A 20,814-nucleotide genomic window follows, 5' to 3' on the forward strand; every position below is an offset into this window, starting at 1 on the left:
GCTCGAAAGGGTCATTGTTCCTATGCTGGGACCTCCCCTGTCACAGGGCTGACTGGGAGCCATAGCTGAGTCTCAGTCAGCCTGCCCACACTGTTTGCTCCACTCTGGGGATCCCCTGAGACCCCACCCTGTCCAATCTACAGCACCACCCAAGCCATTTGTAGCAGCTTTTCTATGTGAATGGCCTGTCCTGGCTCAGGCCTCAGACTTTGCTAAAATCTCTCAGACAAACTACCGCTGGTGACAGCATGCTTCAAACCCATCAATAAAAGGCCCAAGGCCCAGCACTAACACCAGTTTGCCTTGTTTCACAGCCTCTTGCACAGCAGTATTCCCCCACTGTAGCTGCAGCTGGTCCTCACAGCCAGTTGGCCTGGAGGTCAATTCCTCCCAGTGACACCAACAGCAATCAAGGCTCAACTATAAGACTGTGTACACAGCCCACACAGGGGCATGCCTAAACTGCCCAGCTCAGGTGACTAGGGAGGCTGAGCCACTGGGCCCCACAGGACACCTACTATACAAGGCCACTCTCCCAATTCCAGGAGACATAGTACGTAGAAACTAGTACATAGAAACAAACACAAGGAAGCAGCCAAAGTGCAGAGACAAAGAAACATGTCACAAATGAAAGAAAAGGAAGCAAGCAAACTACTGGGTACAGAGTTCAAAACCATGGTTATAAGGTTACTCAAGGATCTTGTAAACCACAGTCCTTATTTTAAAGCATGCCGCATTTATTTCCCAGACTGCCTTATTTTGTGTTTAGCAAAGAGTCAGTTTGTGGGTCAGCCTCTGGGTGGCAGTGTTCTGGGGTTGGCCTCTGAGGCTATAGGGCCTCTCTGTTCAGTGGAAGTTCACTGCCCAGAGCTGACTGCGTAATAGTTAGTTACCGGCGCTATGTTGTTGCTGGGATTGAAAATCCCCCTATAGGCCAGACCCTGTTAACTCCCAGGGACTGATCAGGTTATCTTAATCCTTGATCTCGTACAGGGTGGAATCTGGGTGTGGCTGTGCTCCTTGCCTGGGGGCTGGGGGGAGGAGTCTCACTCTCCGGAGAGGGTGGCTGCCCCAGTCCTGGGCTCAGGGGTGTCTCAGCACTCAATTCACTACCACCTCTCCCGGCTCCCCCTCTTTCCCCAGTCTCTCCCCAGATTCCACTCCTCAGCACACTCTCCCTCTCTTCAGCACAGGTGAGTGTCTGTATCCGAAATGTCCCACGAACAGGATTCAGTGAAAACAAACAAACAAATGCCGGCTGCGGAAACGGGGAAGGCTTGGTTTCTGTGAGCTTCTTCTCTTACCGGGACTGCATGGTCAGGTCAGCTCTTCAGGCTGCCCCCTTTAGGCTCAGTCCTCCGTGATCACAGAACCCAGCTCTCAATTTCCCTGGCGGCGCCAGGAATCCCGCGGTTCTCCTTTCCCCCGTCAGGGGCTGTGCCTGTCCCAAGGGACGCGGCTGTCTGCCACGTGGTCTCCCTCCGACTCTCTGGGCTCAGAGGTCTGGCAAACTTTCCTGCCCAAATCCCTGTTTTTTTTTTACCTTTCCAGGGGAGTTCTGCTCTTCCCGGCTGCAAACCCTCTCACCAGCTGAGCAATTTCGCCAATTCGGTGTGAGTGTTACTAGCTTCAGCTGCTCGCTCCATTTGCTCCGGGACACGACCTGGGACACGTCTGCCTATATCGCCGCCATCTTGGTTCTCCCCAGGTTACTCAAGGATCTTGATGAGACTTTCAAGGATCTTAGTGAGAATGTCAAAGACATAAAAAAGTTCCAGTCAGAAATTAAGCTTACACTAACTTAAATAGCAATTTACAAGGATTCAGCAGTAGAGTAGAGGATTCTGAGAAACCCATGTTTTTTAATATGAGGAAGCAAAAAACACCCAATCAGGAGAGCAAAAAGAATCCAAAAATATGAAGAAGGTGTAAGGAGCCTGTGGGACAGCTTCAGGTATACCAACATTCGCATTATGGGGTCGCCAGAAGAGAGAGCAAGACATTGAAAACCTATTTGAAATAATGACAGAAAACTTTACCTACCTGGTGAAAGAAATAGACTTACAAGTCCAGGAAGCACAGAAGAGTCCCAAACAAAAGGAGCCCAAAGAGGCCCACACCAAGACATACCATAATTAAAGTGCCAAGGGTTACAAAACGAGAATCTTAAAAGCAGCAAGAAAAAAGCAGTTAGTTACCTACGAGGGAGTGCCCATACAACTATCAGCTGATTGCTCAACAGAAACTTCGCAGGCCAAAAGGGAGTGGCAAGAAATATTCAAAGTGATGAATAGTAAGGACCTTCAACCAAAATTACTCTATCCAGCCAAGCTCTCATTTAGAATGGAGGGTCAGATAAAGAGCTTCACAAACAAGAAAGAGTTAAAGGAGTTCATCACCACCAAACTAGTATTTTATGAAATGTTGAAGGATATTATTAAGAAGGAGAAGGAGGAGGAGAGACTAAAAATATGAACAATAAAATGGCAACAAATACATATCTATCAACAATGGAATCTAAAAATCAAAATAAGCAAACAAGAAATCTAATTAACAAATAAACTGGTGAATAAAACAATCAGAGGCATGGAAGCATGGAACAGACTGACGAATCTCAGAGGGAAGTGGGGAGGAGAGGATGGGAAGAGATTAACCAAAGATCTTATCTATGGACACAGTAGGGTGGTGAAGCCCTGGGGTGGGGCAGGAACTGGGTGGAGAGGGCTATGGGGGTGGGGAAGGACATCTGTAATACTCTCAACATAAAGATTTTTAAAAAATAAAATTAGGTATGGCTCAGCAATTGAATAAATTTTACTGAAGGATTCCCAACTATTGGTTGCTTTTTTGTCGTGTAAGGGGCACAGTAGAATATGAAACGGTTGCTTTTGAAAAGTGTAGTTTTAAGATGATCTCAATAAAGAGCTGATTGAACTGTAGCCTGGTTTTACTGATTTATAAGCAAAATCACTAAACCATGCATATCATGTAGTTATTTAATATTTCTTCCCCCTAGAAGCCTCTGCAGACATACGGTTTGATGATATGTTAGACATTTAAAAAACTAGAGGGGGTAGTTGATACTGTACTTTTTAGAAAAAATGGTCTTCAAATGTCTGTCTTAGTTGGTAAATAGAATGTAACACATGTAATGACAATGCTGCTTTGGAACATGGCAGAGACAATCTACATAGTTTCTGACGATAATTTTATTGCCGTGGACCAGTGATTGTTATGCCTCCACTCCACCCTCCCTTTTGAATGGGAGTTCTGTTACACTTTTTCTATCCCTTGCTCATATATTGGGTGTTTGGGGAAGACAAATAACTTATTTTCTTCGTTATAGGTTTCCACCTTGAGAGGAATTGTATCCAAGGATTCTCATCCACGTGTGGACCTGTTATGTGCACATAACAAGATCCTGGACTTTGAGCCAGTGAAATGATATAATGAGAAGAGGCTTTCGGGAGAAAAATGTAAATTGTGGTCAGAGTGGCAAAAAAAGCAAGTGATAGTGAAAAAAACCTGGCTTCATTTTTCAGTATTAATTGGGAGTCCAGTATTAGAAATGCAAGAGTAAAAGGTATGTGGGCTGGGGGTGGGGTGTGGGGATGATTTCAGAGGCCCAAAATGAAATTAAAAAAAGAAGAAGGTTGATTTCACATTGCCCAGGAGAGTGTATACTCTGCTTTTATAGCCTCACAATATTCATTATAGAAGACTAGAGGCCCGGTACACAAATTCGTGCATGGGTGGGGTCCGGCCAAAGGTTGGCTGGCCAGCCCCACCCCCTGGTTGAACTCCCGGTCGAGGGGACAATTTGCATATTAACCTTTTATTATATAGGATTTGAGACCACAAATAGCATTTTCCCATAAGCATATCAGTAGTGAAATGAGGAAGGTGGGAAAAGGTTTACTATTTGAGACTTGGTTTCTATTCTACCACTTACCTTAGGCAAGCTATTTTACACATTTTTTGTTTTGTATATTGTTTCAAAGTATGTTGTAAATGTATGTGTTGGAATCCTTAGATTGTTTATGAAAGGAGATTGGCCTAGGATTATCTCTGAGATACATTCTTCTTCTTTTTTTTTTTTTTCCAATAAGAGTTTATTTGAGCCAAACTGATGACATATGCTGGGAGCAAGATCTCAAATTATCTGTGAGGGACCTTCTGACCCTAGAGGTCTGAATCCTACTTAGTAGTAACTGACATTTCAACCCTGGAGATAGATAATGACAAATGAAAATGGCTCTTTAGCCACCTAATTCCCGTTCCTAGTGCAAAGCAGTATAGAATCATTTGTTTTTATAGAATGAAATAGAAAACAGAAGATTGACTCTGATTATTTTGCAAGACAGAAATTCCATTCTGAGCAACAGCCTTACTGTTCATGCTTGAATCTCTTATTAGTTCACCAGGTCAGAGTACCCCGGAAGAGCTGATAGGTTTGTGTGCTGCTTCTGGGACCCAAACCCAATATCTAGGTGTAGCTGCATTAAGAGGGAAGCCACTGTGGGCAAATGTCCAATCCTGAGACCTTGTAAAACAGTGGGGGAGTCTAACCCTTTTAGGAAAATCCTACTTAATCCTGTTAAAGAGTAAATCCCAGATCCCTTTCATCCTGGTCATTGGGCCTTGGGCTGAAAGGAAGACATTTAATGTTTACTGCATGTCAGACACTGCTGGTCATTCCACATGACATTATCTTATTTAATCCCTGTGAAATATTTTGTATTATCTCCATTTACAATGCCTCAAATGCCCAAGTTGTCTGTGTATGTGTATGTGTTTTTAAAATGAATACAACTTGTCCTTCAGTGCTCATCTCAGATATTACTACTTCAAGGAAGCTTTCCTAATCCCTTAGGTTTGTTTCCCATTTATACACTAACTAGAAGCCCAGTACACGAATTTGTGCACAGGTGGGGTCCGGCCAGCCTGGCCCGATCAGGACCAATTGGGCTGGGCAGGCTGGGGGGAGGGGCCGAGGGCGGTTGGCCAGCCAGCTCTGCCCCCTGGTTGAACTCCTGGTGGAGAGGACAATTTGCATATTAGCCTTTTATTATATACGATAACACACTGTATCCCAATAAGCACAGCAATTATGTGGTTACTTATTTAACATCTGTCACTCATGCTAAAGTACACTTTAGCTCCATGAGGACGGGGACTTTGTCTCTGTCATTGTTCTGTGTTATTTGTAGTGCCAAGTATAGTTCCTTACACATAGCTACTCAGTAAATAATCACTGTGATTTTGGCAAATCATTAGGAGTTGAATGCCTGTCTGTTAAGCTTCAGGACCTTTCTTCTTTAAGGACCACAAAGGAAGTGTTTCTTAATGAAATTACACAAGAGGCTCTTCCTCATCTCAATGCAAAATTGGCAACCTAACTATACAGTTATTCATTAACTTTAGATATACTGCTGAGGGTGTGGTTCTGAGAAAAGGAACTGAAAGTCTTCAGCAGATCTCCCAGTACTGGATGGTAAGCTCTTCAGAGCAGTCCCACATGTCTGAGCACCTGTTTTTGAAGAAAGTTGGTGGGAAAGGCTCTAAGGACTCTGTGTCCCATTAGGGAACTTCACAAGAGATAAACACACCTGCTCGTTTACCAGTGTTTCTGACTTCCCACTGAACTGAAAATTGCTTGTTTGGTGGGAAAACAAAACTTGGCAGCAAATCTCTAAAATGAAGACCCCTAAAACCTTTGAGGAGCAAACAGAATGCATCATGGACTTTCTACTCACAGACTTATTAGGCATACCTTCAAAGGTGACTAACCGGGACCTATGTGGTGAAGGTGAACTTGAAGCAGATTCAGGTAAGGCTCCTGGCCTGCAGTGGTGATTGCAGGGCCATAGGAGAATGGAAGTATGTTTTCTTATTTCCATTTAAGTTTCAATAGGCAACCTCTAAGCTTTCAGCAATACCTGCATCTTTATTTTTGTTAATATATTTTTATTGATTTCAGAGAGGAAGGGAGAGGGAGAGAGAGAGAAACATCAATGATGAGAGAGAATCATGGATCAGCTGCCTCCTGCATGTCCCCTACTGGGCATGTGCCCTGACTGGGAATCGCACCATGACCTCTTGGTTCATAGGTTGACGCTCAACCACTGAGCCAGCCGGCTGGGCAATAACTGCATCTTCATGGAAAGGAAATGGATTCTCAGCGAAGGGAGACTTTCTGACTATTGGTGTGGACAGAACATTGAAGATGTTCTTGGGAGAAAATGATGCCCAAATTGTTTAAAATTCTGGAGAACTTTCTTCAATGCTCGGATTCCAAGGACTTGCCCCCCCCCCCCCCCTCAAACACTGTGACAAATGTGATTGTGGACTGTGCTGCTCTGTTTTAGGAGAGGCTTGCTCTTTTGACGTGGCCATCATTGCTGGTCGCCTTCGGATGTTGGGGGACGAGTTCAACGGAGAACTGGAAGCTTCTGCCAGAAGTGTCATTGCAGAAACCGTTCGGGGACAGGTCAACTTCCTACTGCTTTCTATTTACTGCTTTTTTCCTATTTCAGACACCCTTTTCTTACTACTCCAGGAGTGTGACCAGAAATGTTCTGTGAGAGATTTGGGGACTTATATTTATCCAAGAGGATACAACATGAATTTCCGATGGCCAATTCTTTAGGAGTTAAGCAAAGGCTAAGTGGTATTGAGATGAAAAGCTTTGGGCATAGGCTGGTCAGCCTTCACATTGTTAATACTTTTATTTTTGTCAAAGCTGTGCTTGGTGGCATAGAGCATATATAAGGCACTTTATTCTTTCATACACCTGCTTTAATGCTTCTTTTTTTGGATGTGGGCACCTTTTTTCCCCCCAGCAGTGACATTACATTAGGAAGGATGGGCAGTGGACAAGTTTGATGCAATGAAGGATAATGGTACAGGAGCCCACTAGGGTGTATCTAGCTCTTTAACAGAATACTGATTACTGACAGAAGCACTTGGGCTCTGTATTGGATATAAAGATAGACCATAGACAATATTCTATAATGTTGCTGATTGACATCAGTAGTGATGGTTAATATAAATTCTTCACTTACCATGTGTCAGGAGATTTTGTAAATGCTTTACACTTATTATCTCATGTAAGCCGTACACCACTTTATGAGGTATTATAGAAACTTGTTCAAAGCACAACCTCTCCCCACCTGCATGTAACACTATGAGAGCAAACACCTAACCCATTTTGTTCACTGCAGTATTTACACAATCTAGAACAGTGCCTGATACATAATAGGTCCTCAGAAAGTATTTTCTGGCTTGATACCCATTTAAGCAGAAAGGAAACTGAGAACTAGGGAAAAAATTAATTGGGTTACACAGTAACTTCTTTTTTCTTTTCTTTTTTAAAATTTATTTTTCCATTACAGTTTACATTCAATATTATTTTGTAATATATTCAGGTGTATAGCGTGGTGATTAGACAATTATATACTTTACAAAATGTTCCCCTCAGTATTTCCACCACCCACCTGGCATCATATATAGTTATTACAATATTATTGACTATATTCCCTATGCTGTACTTTACATCCCTAAGCAATAATTATTGATGTTAGGATTTGAACCCAGACAGATCCCAACACCATTATGCTATATTCTTCCTACTGAACATAGTGTGAGGAGTATACCTACTATTCATTCAGGCAGGACTAGCTTTATTACTCTTAGTTGCTCATACTGATGCTTTCCTCGGTAGCTGAGAGCTGAATCTACTTTTAATTTTTTAATTTTAAGATTTTTTTGAAACAGCCTCAAACTCACAGAAAAGTTGCTTGTATTATACAAGGAATTTCCCTCTTAAATCATTTGAGAGTAAATAGCCAACATGATATTCCATCACCCCCTAATCCTTTTATTTTCCTTGAAGCAAGGGCATTCTCTTATATAATCACAATCTAACCATCAAAACCAGGAAATTATCATGGATACGTTTTCATCTCATCCTAAGATTCCATTCAAATTTTGCCAGTTGTCCTAATGATGTCATTAATAGCAGAAAGACATAGGCCAGATTCACAGATATTGCATTAAGTTGTTATGACCTTTTAGTCTCCTTCAATCTGTAATAGCTTCTTAGTCTTTCACTGATTTTTGTGACCTTGAGATTGAAGATTATGGTTCATTTATTCTGTAGAATGTCCCTTAACTTGGGTGTGGTTGACGTTTTCTCTTAAATAGACTTAGGGTATGTACCTTTGGAAAATCATAGAAGTGTTGCTGTGTTGTTGTCATTCTATTAAGTGGCACTGATTTCAGTTGGTCCCATTACTGGTGGTAAATTGAATCACTCCCAATGGTGTCTGCAAGGCTTCTCCACTGTAAAGTTACTCTTTTCACCTTGGTAATTAATTGCTTTATAGGGCAGAACTTTGAAACCATGTACAAATCCCATATCTCATCAAAATTTCAACCTATTAATTTATTTTTTACATCAACATAGATTTATGAATTCCTACTTTATTCAGTGGGTTATAATCTGTTACTGTCATTGTTTATTTGAATGCTAACCTTACCCAGCTCTGGCCAGTGGGAGTCCTTTCAATCTGGAGTATTTCTTTTTGGCATGTCCTTGTCATTTTCTGAGTACTTCCTTAATTTCTATCAGAAGATCTGTATTTTCTCATCTTTATCCGGAATTCAGCCACTCTCCAGGGAGCTCTGGTTCCTTTTCATGGAAAACAATATTTGGATATCAAGATCTAGCTACCCTTAGGTGGATGCCCTTCTCAGTTTGTTTGGGCTCTGACACCCTGCTCTGATGGCCATGCCCCCTCCCTCTACACCACATTGCAATAGATCTTGCTTGGCCCTACCTAATGGTTTTGTGTTCTGTTTTTTTATTAATCCTCACCCAAGAATATTTTTCCATTTATTTTTAGAGAGTGGAAGGGAGAGGGAAAGACAGGAAGAAACATGGATGTGAGAGAGACACATCGATCGGTTGCCTCTTGCATGTACCCCAACTAGGGCCGGGGAACCTGCAACCAAGGTACATGCCCTTGACCAGAATCAAACCCGGGACCCTTCAGTCTGCACACTGACACTCTATCCACTGAGCCAAACTAGCTAGGCCTACCTAATGGCTTTTGGACCAAATTTTTTTGGGAAGACTACTCTTCTTTTTTTTTCTTACTTTGTAACTTCCCAGACTTCAGTCGTTCAAACAGTATGACCAGCTGTACTATCATGTACTTAATAATTTTCTTTCAAAGCATTTGTCTCTCTTTCAATTATTTGGTTCATCCTATGCAACAATATCTGAAATCATGGGTTTGATGAGCTACTTCTGGTTTTTCTAATAGTCATTACAATAAATAAAATACTAAAATGAGAAAAGCCTATCCATTTACTCCCTAACATTACTTTAGATACAACCAGTGGACATTGGCTGCTCTCTGGGGAACACCTGCTTTACTAGATTCCGTACCTGCAGACTCCTGCACTTTTTAGTTAAACTCCACTGATAGAGCCTATGTTTCTCCCCAGGTAGGAGCTGTCCTTCAGAACACAGTAAAATCTCTCAGCAAGGCCTGGTGTGCTCAGAATTCCAGCTTAGCTTATGAGAGAGCCTTTTTGGCAGTTTCAATGAAACTGCTTGAATGTGTGGTCCGCCTAGCTCCAGAAATGGCAAGACAGGTGGCGACCCCCATGGCAGATATGATCAATGGGAATGGCGCCATCCGGGAGTTCATCCAGGGCCAGGGAGGTTGGGTAAGTATGTTGGGGCCCCTGGCTTAGCTAGCCATTTGCTACTAATACCTGGGACTCCAATTTATGATTCTTTCTGTAAGTTGGAAACCAAGCAGGAAAATGGCTCCCTACTTTGCTGAAAATGCCAGGGTTGCTTTTGCCATGGGAAAGGGGAGCATTCAGAAGCCCAGCCTGTGATGTTGGACCCCAGAGTCATGCTGCCTAAGACACTGACTGCTGACTATAGAATGCAGATCTCCACTCCCTACACATCTGTAAGGTATAGTGGTTGAGTTCTAGTCTCGGCCTGGCTTCCCTCTGTTAGCTGGTACATTAGTGGTGTCTGCTGGGCCGCTAACTAGACAAGGCGTTCTGAGCCCAGTCTTAGTCGTCATCAGACCATCTGCTCTCAGAGAGCACCCCCTTCACGGCAGGGTCAGCAGAAGTCCCAGCAAGAACTGCATTCCCTGGTGGAACCTCAGATCACTCCTGCTTTCCTCAGGAAGCCCCTGATGAGCATCCCTGTGACAGTTGGCTGTTCCTTGTCCTTTCTAGGAAAATCTGGAGAGCTGAAGAAGAGGGAGAGCTCCTTCCCAGCCTGAACATCGCTTCCTCTCTGACTAATCAGGTGACTGATTTCTGGCAATTACAACAGAAACAACCAAATCAAAAATCACTTTCTTTTGGACACAACTGAACTGAGTTGGATAATTTATTTCCTATCAATAAAGTTGGGAGGAGCTTTGAGAGGTCCACCGAGATTTTGTACTTCTGTTTTGATGTGAGTTTTAATGAGCTTCTGTTGAAGCAAAGACCTCCAGACACAGAACGGTGCCTTGTTAGCATGGAATTCCAGGACAGGCTTTTGCTGGAGTTATTTGGGGGAAGAGGGAGCACACAGTAAACTATTCCTTCAGATTTAGCTCTATCTTTGGTGAGAATCTTGTCTACTAATTTTGCAGCCAAGAGAGATTTTTGGTTGGGAAATCTTGTTAGTTTAAGTTGAGGATTTTCTTTTAAATTCATAGTCTCAGTTTCATGTTAATTTCATCTGAGCAGGATTATTTTATGCATTTTCAAGGTTGGAAGTGAAACTAGAAGTTTGCCCTTCTATTGGAAAGGTCAAAGAAAGATAAAACAGTTGCTGCATTTTTTCTGCCACAGAATGCAGGAAGTGCCGGCCCACGTCCAGGACAGGAGGGCCATCCACCTTAGATGCAGCTAGCTGCGTGCCACATTGGCTTTCACAGTGAGGCACGTGCCGCTTGTGGCCCTTACACATTGCTGATTCCCAGGTCCCATCCTAGAGATTCTGCTCCTGTAAAGGCGGGGGTGGGGGATGGGGCGGGAGTGGGGGCGGGGGTGGCCGTCGGAGCCTACGTTCCTACCTTTTAACCAGCTCTCCAGGTGGTTTGATGTACAGATCAAATTTAAGAACTGTCACTTTAGAGCCAGGGTTGGCAAACTGTAGCCCACAGGCCCATCCAGCCTGCTGCTTTTTTTTTTTTTTTTTTTTTTTTTGGTAAATAAAGTTTTATTGGAATGCGGCTACACTCACTTGTTTGCATACTATCTGTGACTGTTTTAGCATGGCTATGGCAGAGTTGAGTAGTTATGGCAGACACCCTATGGCCCCTTAAAGCTTAAAATATATACTCTTGGCCATTTAAGTTTGCAGACCCCTGCCATAAAGCTAAATGAACATTTATCATTGAGAAATTTAAACCCTGTTGCATCAGGATAATTCCCGGCAAACACAAGTGTAAGTGGGCTTACTCTTTTTTCAGAATTTAGTTTGCGTGTGTTAGTTCTTACATGGTCTACACTTTCTCCAGGACTTTTTGCAAATTAGAGCATTTTGTGACTCCTGACTTGTCCAGAGAGGGTATACATTCCCATGACCCACCACAAGAGAGTGGAGGTAATTGGAAGCAAAGCATATGGTTTCTATATATCAGAATAGTCCTTAATAATCTCATAGATTAGCAGGCAATCATCAAGTACATAGACCTCATCCAAAAGCTGTGAAACCAGGTTAGCTACCTACATGTCAGGAAGGAAAACATTGCTATATCTATTTTTGAAGAGGTGTTAATGTCTTTGGCTAAAGTTTACAGAGCTAACCACATCCCCTCTCTTCAGCCAGCCAGCTATCTATATAGAAATAAAGACACAGCCCTACAAACATATTCTGACTTTTTCAAAGTAGGCTATTTCCTCTATTCTTAGATAAATCACAATAGGTTAGTAAACCAGAAATAAGATTTCATGTTTCTCTTTAGTAGAAATTAGCGCCTTTTTTTGCTTCCAATTGAAGATACTTGATGTATTCCTTTGTCCCTTATATTACTATAAACTCAACATGGTAAGTTTTGTGGTTTTTGACCTCTTAAACGAAGTCACTGTTTTCACTTAGACTAATGTTCTTCTGATCATGAAATAAGATTCTTCTGTCTATGCATTTGAACTAATTCTCAGCAAGTGCAACTTCAATTAAATGATATAGAACCAGGACAGATTGGTGGTTGCCAGGGGCAGCAGATGGGGGTTTGGGAGCTATTGGTGAAGGGGGTCAAAAGGTACAAACTTCCAGTTATGAGATGAAATAGTTCCAGGGATCTAAGACAGCATGGTAACTATATTACATATTTGAAAGTTGCTAAGAGAGTAGATTTTTAAAGTTCTTACAAACAAACAAAAAATTTTAACTATGTGAGGTGATGGATGTGTTAACTAACCTTATTGTGGTGAGCATTTCAATATATATACAAATATATCAAATCGTTACATTGTATACCTTAAATTTACACAATTTTCTTTTCTCTGGAATCAATAAAAATATTTTTTTAAAAATTAGCCCGGCTGGCATGGCTCAGTGGTTGAGCATTGACCTATGAACCAGGAGGTCATGATTTGATTCCTGGTCAGGGCAAGCTCAAACCCCACAGTGTAGAGCATGCAGGGGGTAGCTGATCAATGATTCTCTCTCATCAATGATATTTATCTCTCTCTCTCCCTCTCCCCGCCTCTCTGAAATCAATAAAAATATATTAAAAAAAGAAAAGAAAGGAATGCATTCAGGTCGTCTGATTTTCACAATTTAATTTCACCATAGATTGATCATGGTGAAACTAAATAAGTAATCCAATCCCTTTGTACTTTAGTTCCCACATTTAAAATAGAGATGATTTGGTAACTGATTCATAGGATTCTTGTGAGGGGTAAATGAAGCAGGGCACTCTGTAAAGGGGTTAACCCAGTGCCTGGGCTATTGAGAGCACTGCCTAAACAGTCCGGAGCCCCTGTGCCTTGAAGTTCCTGAAGTTCTAGCTCAACTTTTTTCTCTTCATTAACTCTGTTTTTCACAAAGGCAAGCCAACAGTGTATAGTTTTACCTTTCACCTTGATGTGGGTGATTTTTAAGTCTGACTGCAATTTTTCCAACATCCATATCCACAAACTCTCATTCTTTATTTCTGTATATCCTTCATATTCCCATACTCTTCCTGATTGCCATCCAGCTGGCTCAAAACCTCCGTCAGTTTTCCCCTCTTCCTCTCCCCAGCTCTACTCACCCAACAGGCCTTTCTCATGTATTCCTTCCATTTTGTTCTGATTCTTCCTATATGAGTTTATTAACACCCGCCTGGGCCATTGGTAAAGCCTGCTAGTTAAGCTTTCATCAATCCTCCTGTCCCAGGCTTGTCCCATTCCAGTCTGTCCTATACACAGCCTGCCACTGGATCGACCAAAGCTGTGGTCCCTTTGTCCATGGTTTTATCCATTTTAGATATGCTATAATTCATTTTGAAATTATATATACCATTGAAGGAGATAATGAGACTTACAAAACTTTACCAGAAGGGAGCATTTATTTTTAAAAAATCAAGAAACTTTAACAAACAACAAGTGCTGGTGAGGATGTGGAGAAAAAGGAACCCTAATACACTGCTGGTGGGAATGCATCCTGATACTATGGAAGTCAGTGTGGAATCTCCTCAAGAAATTAAAAATGGAACTGCCATTTGACCCAGTGATACCAATTCTAGAAATATATCCTAAGAAGCCTGAAACACCAATCAGAAAGAACATATGCACACCTGTGTTCATAGTATCACAATTTACAATAGCTAAGATCTGGAAACAGCCCAAGTTTCCAGACGAGTGGATAAAAAAGCTGTGGTACATCTACATCATGGAATTTTATGCAGCAATCAAAAAGAAGGATTTCTTACCCTTTGAGACAGCCTGGAGGGACCTGGAGAATATTATGCTAAGCGAAATAAACCAGTCCAAGAAAGACAAGTATCACATGATCTCACTCATATGTGGAAACCGATGAACAAATTAGATCCAGAGACATAGAAACATGGAACAGACTGAGGAATCTCAGAGGGAAGGCGGGGTGGGTGGAAAGAGATTAACCAAAGAACTTTTATGCATATATATGCATAATCCTGGACACAGACAATAGTGTGGTGAAGGCTGGGGGTGGGGGTGGGCTAGATGGGGTCAATGGGGGGGGGGCGGGAAGCAGGACATATGTAATATTTTCAACAATAAAGACTTTTTAAAAAATCAAGAAACTTTTCCCCAAAGCATTGCTTTGATTACCATTCTCTTAAAACCTTTCATCAGAACTTTGATTAGATTAGATATGTTCATTATCTTGACTGTGGTGATGGTTTTATGGTGCATATGCACACCAACACTTACCACATTACATACTTTGAAATGTATGGGTTATTGTATGTCAGTAATACCTCAATAAAGTTGTTAAAAAATATCCTCCAGCGGTTTTCCACTACCCATCAAATAAAGCACAACTTTTCAGCCTGGGTCAAATTTCCTCCCGGGTCTGACCTCAGCTGCCCTTTTAGGCTTATCACTCCAGACTCCTGCACATAACCAATACTCCAGTGAAACAGCCACTCACTACGCTATCTGCCTCTCGCTGTCCTCTGTGTTTTGTCTTGCTTTCTCTCAGGCTCTGTAGACAACTTGAAGACCCAACTCAAAGGTCACTTCCCCCATGAGGTTAGCCAGATAACCCGAACAGGTAGTGAATTTTGCCTTCTCAAAATTTTGTTTGTACCACATCTATGGTCTTATCACAAATGCTCTTAAATTACAGTTATTTGTGTACTTACCTTCCTTACTAGAGTAAAGGATCCTCGAATGAAAATAATTTGTTGAACACTTCTGCAGCACCTCTCTTCCCATTCTCTTGCACGTGTGTGGATCTCAATGAATGAATGAACATCAAACGAAAGATGAGACTTCAAGTTTGATTATAGTTTTAATAAGATGCCAACCAAGCCTCACCAAGTATCTCGAACCTCTATTTTTTAAAAAATTTAAAAAAAGGTAAATTATTTCTGTTGCAACTTGTTGGTTGACCTTTGCCTCCTGAGGACTGTATTTGTGAAACCAAAGGCAGAGTACGAGTCCCTGAGTGGTGTGTGTGGGAAACTATGAAGTTGACAGCAGCTGAACTGACACGCTTGGAGAGTCTCAGAATGCTGTAGTGACGAGAAGCAGGTTGGAAGATGGGCAGGGCACCTCCCTGCTGTGGATGATGTGAGAACATGAGCAAAAGGCTTCAGCAGAGATGCTTTAGAAACCTCTTCTGTTTCTCTTTACAAAAGAAGAAAGGACGGCTAGTCTGGAAATAAAGGAGGTCAATTTTTTTTTCTGTCCATTGCAGCGCTTCGGGGCTGGACTGTGTGTCTCATTAGTAGCTCCATTCCTTTTGTCATAATAGCCCTGCTGCCCGAGCAGCCACATTCAGGTAGGGCCTCTTTGCCAGGTTCCTGGACCTCCCTCTGCTCCCAGCACAGCGAAAGTGCCCAGCCAGGGACCAGCACAGACTGTGCCAGGCAAGAGGCTTGGAGTAGCTGATGCAGCGAGTGACCAAGTCAGCGGGGGCCTCTCACCAAAGCCTAAGCACATCCCTGTATGCAGCACACTTCATCCAATAGACTGCTTTTAGGTAGGCTCAAGATCGCGTTAAGCCCTATGGGTTATACAAATGCATAGAAGATACTGTCATTGCCTCTGATAAACAAAGCTACAGGGGACATTTTATGTGTTTTCTTTTGCATGAACTCTTAAATAAACTGGTGGGAGACAAAGAGCATGTGAAGAAACTGAAAATTTCTGAATATAAATATAAAGATTTATACCAAAAGGATCCAGGCTAAGAGAAAGTCACAGTGAGATGGAGTTAGGGACAGGCTTTTTTAAGAGTAACTAGGTTTTATGGCTTTCTTTTTCATCTTGGTGAAAATTAGGGGGAAAGGTGAGAGGCAGCAGCAGAGCCAGGTCTATGGGTGATGTGGTTGGATAGACGAGTGGGGACACTTGATGGGGAGGGGCTTGTGACGAGCTGAGGAATCCGGACTTATTCCCATAGACTATCAGTCAGTACTTTGGTTCTTCAGCCTTAAAGTGGAGTTTTCAGAACGTTCACCCAGCCTTGGTTATTAGTAGATACTAGAGTGGGAAATGTATAGACACGGAGGTAGCTTATTGCTGTGGGAGTCCAGTTGTGAAAAGGGAGTGGTGGTTAGCCTGGGAATGGAAGAGGCAGCTTGAATCTAAAAGACATTGAGGAGAAAGGACCACTAGGCCTCAGTGACCAAGAGGATGTTTGCAAAGGACGGAGTGTTTCACAGAGAATACACACAGCCCATATCAAATCCATGACCCTGGGACGGAGGGGAAGTGGCTCCCCCGGGTAAACCATGCCTCCTCATAGAGAGAGAAGGAGGTTCTCAGAAACCCATTGACTAGTTTACTAGTATCTTGTGCTCATAATCTCCCCTGACATCCTCTTTGGTGAAAGTTTTGTTGTCATCTAATTCCCGACTTCGGTGACACTGCTATTTCCCCTTCAAGTGGCACACTCTCCTCTTGTGGGAACAGGTGACAGTGTCATGGGCACTCCTCTCTGTTGTCATCTTCCTGCTGAGCAAGCCTCAGAGCCACAGGAGGGAGCAGTCGCGTGTTCCTTTCTCAGCCTTCAGCTGCTCATTCACGACTTCACTTTCCACTGGCATTCACCCTGGATGGTTCTGATGAAGTGTTCATGCGCCTTTTACTGCATGGAATTGTTGTGTTCACTCAGGGCTTGTGCCACACTGGTTTAAATGTTTCATTGTAAATTCTGGGGGGGAAAATTTTAAGTACCTGCCAATCTTTGCTGCATGAATTGTTTCCCCTCCCTGTTCTTGATCTTCCCACAAGATACAAATGAGTTACCAGAATCTTCATCATCCAAAAGCATTATGTGCCTGTTGCCCTCCAGTACCTGCAAAAGGAGGTGTGAAAAAGTAAGCAGTAGCTTAGATTCGTTCAAAATAAAACATCTTCTTTCTTATCTCCTTCACTTTGGTGTTTGCTTGCTTGAGTGGTCTGCTCAGGAAATGACCTTTTAGCTAAGTGGGTTTTTGAGGTTTGGTTATTTCACGATTTTCTATACCTTTTGGTTTTAGAGTTGAACGGACTCCTAAGAATTGCTGCTTGCTTGAAAAAGATCTGCAGTTCTGCTAAGACACTGTTTTCAGATCCTTATATTTTGGGTAAAAGTCTATGGAGGGCATCTAAGCATGTTTTCTTGCTTATCCCTATCTCCATTTTATCCCTCCCTAAGAAGAGAAGAAAGTTAGAGATTGTTCTGAAATATGGACTTGAGGAAAATAGGTTTAAATTTCATTTTATTAGGTATCTTCTTGTTTATAATAGCAAAGTTCCGGTTTTGATGGAAGTGAAGGCATTCTTAGTGGACAGATTATGAAACTGTATGTATCTCTTTTTGACCAAATACAGAAAAATCATTTTCCTTTTTGGATTATGCTTTGCTACTCTGCAAATAAGCAAGTTCGTTTGGAATATATTAATTTTTATCAGTAATTAAGTTCACATCTTTAGTTTCTGAGATGCTTTCTTAACTCTCTAAGGATGTTTTTTCACTGTATTCTGGCTTGTTCACTCTTGTATACCCAGCCCAACATGTAGTGCTCAGCGTTTAGTAATACTCAATAAATTTATTGAACAAATTAATTGATTTTTGTGTGTGATTTTCTAATTTAAAAAATTATGTAGTAATTTAAGAATACTTTTTAAAAGCATTTTTAATCCCAACACCTACACAATTGATTCTTTTTTACATCTTTTAGTCTTCATTTAAACATGTACATAGTTTTACATAGTTTCAGTTATTGTGAACTTTAAATTTTGGCCTTTTAAAAATTGCCCCCTATTTCCAGGCTGGTTTGTCTCAGTGATTGAGCATCAACCCATGAACCAGGAGGTCACGGTCAGGGCACATGCCCAGATTTCGGGCTCAATTCCCAGTAGGGGGTGTGCAAGAGGCAGCCGATTGATAATTCACTCTCATCATCAATATTTCTGTCTCTCCCTCTCCCTTCCTCTCTGAAATCAATAAAAAAAAATAATAATTGAAAATTGCCCCATATTTTATATGTTTTAAAATAGCCAAATTAAACAATGCATTACTTAGAGCAGCAAGAAATTCTCTTTTAATGCTAAAGGGGATAATTTGACAAATACTATCCTAGTCTCAACAAATACTGTTGAAGAATTATGGTTCATTTTAATTTATTGTGTGGATTGGGGTTGAAATTTTTTATTGGCATCACATGATCTCTAAGCAGTATTCCTCAGCGACTGTTCCTTTCATGTTGCAAGGCTCAGCAAAGTAGATCAAGCCTAATAGCGTTTAGAATCATGATTTCCTACGGAGACTGTGAATAATGCTGCAAAACAGAAAGCATTGCTAATAACTAGAGGAAGTCCTGACAGCACATTTGTGAATTTTCTTCAGGGTTATTTCAGACTAATTTTTAAAAAATGTATTTTATTGATTTCAGAGAGGAAGGGAGAGGGAGAGATAGAAACATCAGTGATGAGAGAGAATCATTGATCTACTGCCGCCTCCACACCTCCTACTGGGTATCAGGCCAGCAACCCGGGCATATGCCCTTGACCAGAATCAAACCCAGGATCCTTCAGTCTGCAGGCCAACGTTCTGTCCGCTGAGCCAAACCGGCTAGGGCCAGACTAATTTTGTTACCACATTTATGGGACTTCTGTCCTCAAACAGATGACATGCTGCTTTTGGGTTGTTCTCTCGCTCAGTGAGACGCTCTCGGGTAGGTTTGTACCCATTGAGGAGACCATCTGAGATGTGGGAAGTTTTTCTTAGAGCAGCCTGCCTGTCAGATGGGGTCAAGTGCCACACATAGTGTGTGACTTCCGAAAACAATGACTTTTTTTTTTTTTTTCTGAATATAAATGTCTTTAACTAGAAATAGTTCTCAGGCTTTTTGTCCTGGAAGTCAAGCTGTTGCCAGCAGGTAGTTGACTCGCTCTTTTCCTATTTCTTCCTAGTTCCCTTCATTACATACGGGGGATATTGTGACCAACTTCCTGTGCTCCTGGGTCCTATATAGACCAGGACTCTTGGTCTTTGAGCTCAACTGAGGCTCAAAAAGTACTGGAGGCTCACGGGAGTCCTGAAATCCACAACACTTCCCTTAACGGAGGCCAGCTTCCCCAGCCCTGGGTGAGGCACCGGCTTTGTCAGAAGCAGCTGACTTTGTGAGAGGTTGAGGTCTGTATGGCAGACCTCAGAGTTCTGAATGGAAACGCCTTCTCGGTTAAACAGGAGTTTGCCATTGATCACACTGATGGGAAACTTTTAAAAAAACTTCTCAACTCCAAACAGTGTCTGCCTCCCTTTCTGGGCCTAACAGAACTTTGCAGAGTTCATTCAGGACATGAAGAAACAGGTGTCAACAGGGCCTTTGTGCTCACTGGGGAGAAGGGGAGAGGCAAAATCTCTGGGTGAAAAGTGTAAATTCTGCCTTTTCAGTAGGAACAAAAAGAAGGTGAATTTCACTTAAGGGCGATGGGGTGCAACACGGGGCTGGGCTGAGCAGACCACACGTTAGGTTCTGGCTAGTGTCTTGTTCGTTAAAAACTTGAGTTGCAACCAGGTTCCTTCCTTGAGGAGGAAGGCGCTAGGGCCCTGGAGTGAGGTGATGGCTTTGTTGTGTGACCACAGAGGCTGGTTACGTACTAATTTCCTCTCAGGCTTGTGATGAAGTCAGTAAACCACAGCTTTCAGCATGCTCTGCTGGGTCTGTACCAGTGGCTTCCCGCCGGTGTCTCGGCCATGACTCGCGTTGGACATGCCCTCCCTTAACCCAGTTGTACATGATCTCTCTGGCCCTGCAGCATGGACGAAAGGGAAATTCTGCAGAGGTTCCTGGATGAGGCCCAGAGCAAGAAAATTAACAACGAGGAGTTTGCCAATGAATTTCTGGTGAGTCCGACGTGTGACACCCTCAGGGGAGTTACATAGACTACATAACTGACTCGGGCGGTCCAACTCTCCCAGACCAACTTGCTCTTGGGATAGGTGATTATCGGACCTCGCAGGAGAGGAGCGAAGGAAGGCAACCTGAGAGTTTGACTTCTCTGTGTGCTGTGTGTATTTTAATTATTCCTTCCAAAATACAGCTTTTAGTATTTTCTTTGCTAGTTCTTGGAGTCTGACTAGGAATCTACAGCAGACATACATCATCCCAGGTGTATAAATACTAATATTAATGGAACATCTGGCATTCCCAGGTGTCTCTGTTGTAATGTGTGTTTCCAGTGGAGAACTTTCATTAAGAGGCGAGAGACCAAGATGAACATGGTCTCTCTTTTCATGGGACACTTTGTTAGCCTCCCCGTGGGATTTCACTGGATGACAGACTCTTCTAGACCACCCAAACTGCTGCTGCCACGTTTTCTAATTTTTCTTCTAAGACAAAAAAAAAGATTAGAGCATGTGTGTTTGCAATAACAGTGTTTCCTTAACCTTTTGCTCGGAGGGTGGGATGGCCAGGATGGAGAGCAGAGACAAGTGAGGGCTGTGGAAGAAGAATGAGCGTGAGGTAGCCCAGGCCCAGCGGGGCTAGATTCCCCCAGGAGCCCCGCGTCTCTGAGGAGCTGTGGTTATTGATGCCATGGAGCCGGCAGGCCTCACTCATCCGTAACCCAGCACAGCAGAGACATGGGGTG

At 42.5% G+C, this 20,814-nt stretch overlaps 2 protein-coding genes across 5 annotated transcripts in view; both read left to right on the forward strand.

Annotated features, from left to right (window-relative positions):
• Positions 1–5,086: 5,086 nt before the first annotated feature.
• Positions 5,087–16,888, forward strand: BCL2L15 (BCL2 like 15). Of its 3 annotated transcripts, none has more exons than XR_009449882.1 (5): positions 5,087–5,830; positions 6,369–6,490; positions 9,514–9,738; positions 10,273–10,345; positions 14,880–16,888. XR_009449882.1 is itself a non-coding variant. In XM_059674561.1 (4 exons), exons 1-4 carry the CDS (start codon positions 5,698–5,700, stop codon positions 10,288–10,290), a joined length of 498 nt encoding a protein of 165 aa, XP_059530544.1. In that variant the 5' UTR covers positions 5,093–5,697; the 3' UTR covers positions 10,291–10,485. The 3 variants fall into 3 exon arrangements, 1 of the variants encoding a protein (XP_059530544.1); XR_009449881.1 differs by lacking the exon at positions 14,880–16,888 and adding an exon at positions 10,882–11,038 and having other exon boundaries at positions 5,088–5,830; XM_059674561.1 differs by lacking the exon at positions 14,880–16,888 and having other exon boundaries at positions 5,093–5,830; positions 10,273–10,485.
• Positions 16,889–19,827: 2,939 nt separating this feature from the next.
• Positions 19,828–20,814, forward strand: part of PTPN22 (protein tyrosine phosphatase non-receptor type 22) — a 42,599-nt gene continuing 41,612 nt past the window's right edge. Inside the window, exon 1 of one of the 2 annotated variants that reach the window (XM_059675529.1) lies at positions 19,828–20,068. In XM_059675529.1, coding sequence (XP_059531512.1) covers positions 19,982–20,068 — 87 coding nt within the window. In that variant the 5' untranslated portion in view covers positions 19,828–19,981. The remainder of the gene's footprint in view (positions 20,069–20,814) is intronic. The other variant, XM_059675530.1, reaches the window with a different exon arrangement.

The sequence above is a fragment of the Myotis daubentonii genome, chromosome 18 (genome assembly GCF_963259705.1).
Source record: "Myotis daubentonii chromosome 18, mMyoDau2.1, whole genome shotgun sequence".
NCBI lineage: Eukaryota > Metazoa > Chordata > Mammalia > Chiroptera > Vespertilionidae > Myotis > Myotis daubentonii.

Bases quoted from the DNA above. Each gene is read 5' to 3' on its own strand.
- BCL2L15 (XM_059674561.1), top strand. From the start codon at position 5,698: ATGAAGACCCCTAAAACCTTTGAGGAGCAAACAGAATGCATCATGGAC. The intron at 5,831-6,368 runs GTAAGGCTCCTG...GCTCTGTTTTAG, and splicing joins TGAACTTGAAGCAGATTCAG to GAGAGGCTTGCTCTTTTGAC. The intron at 6,491-9,513 runs GTCAACTTCCTA...GTTTCTCCCCAG, and splicing joins CAGAAACCGTTCGGGGACAG to GTAGGAGCTGTCCTTCAGAA.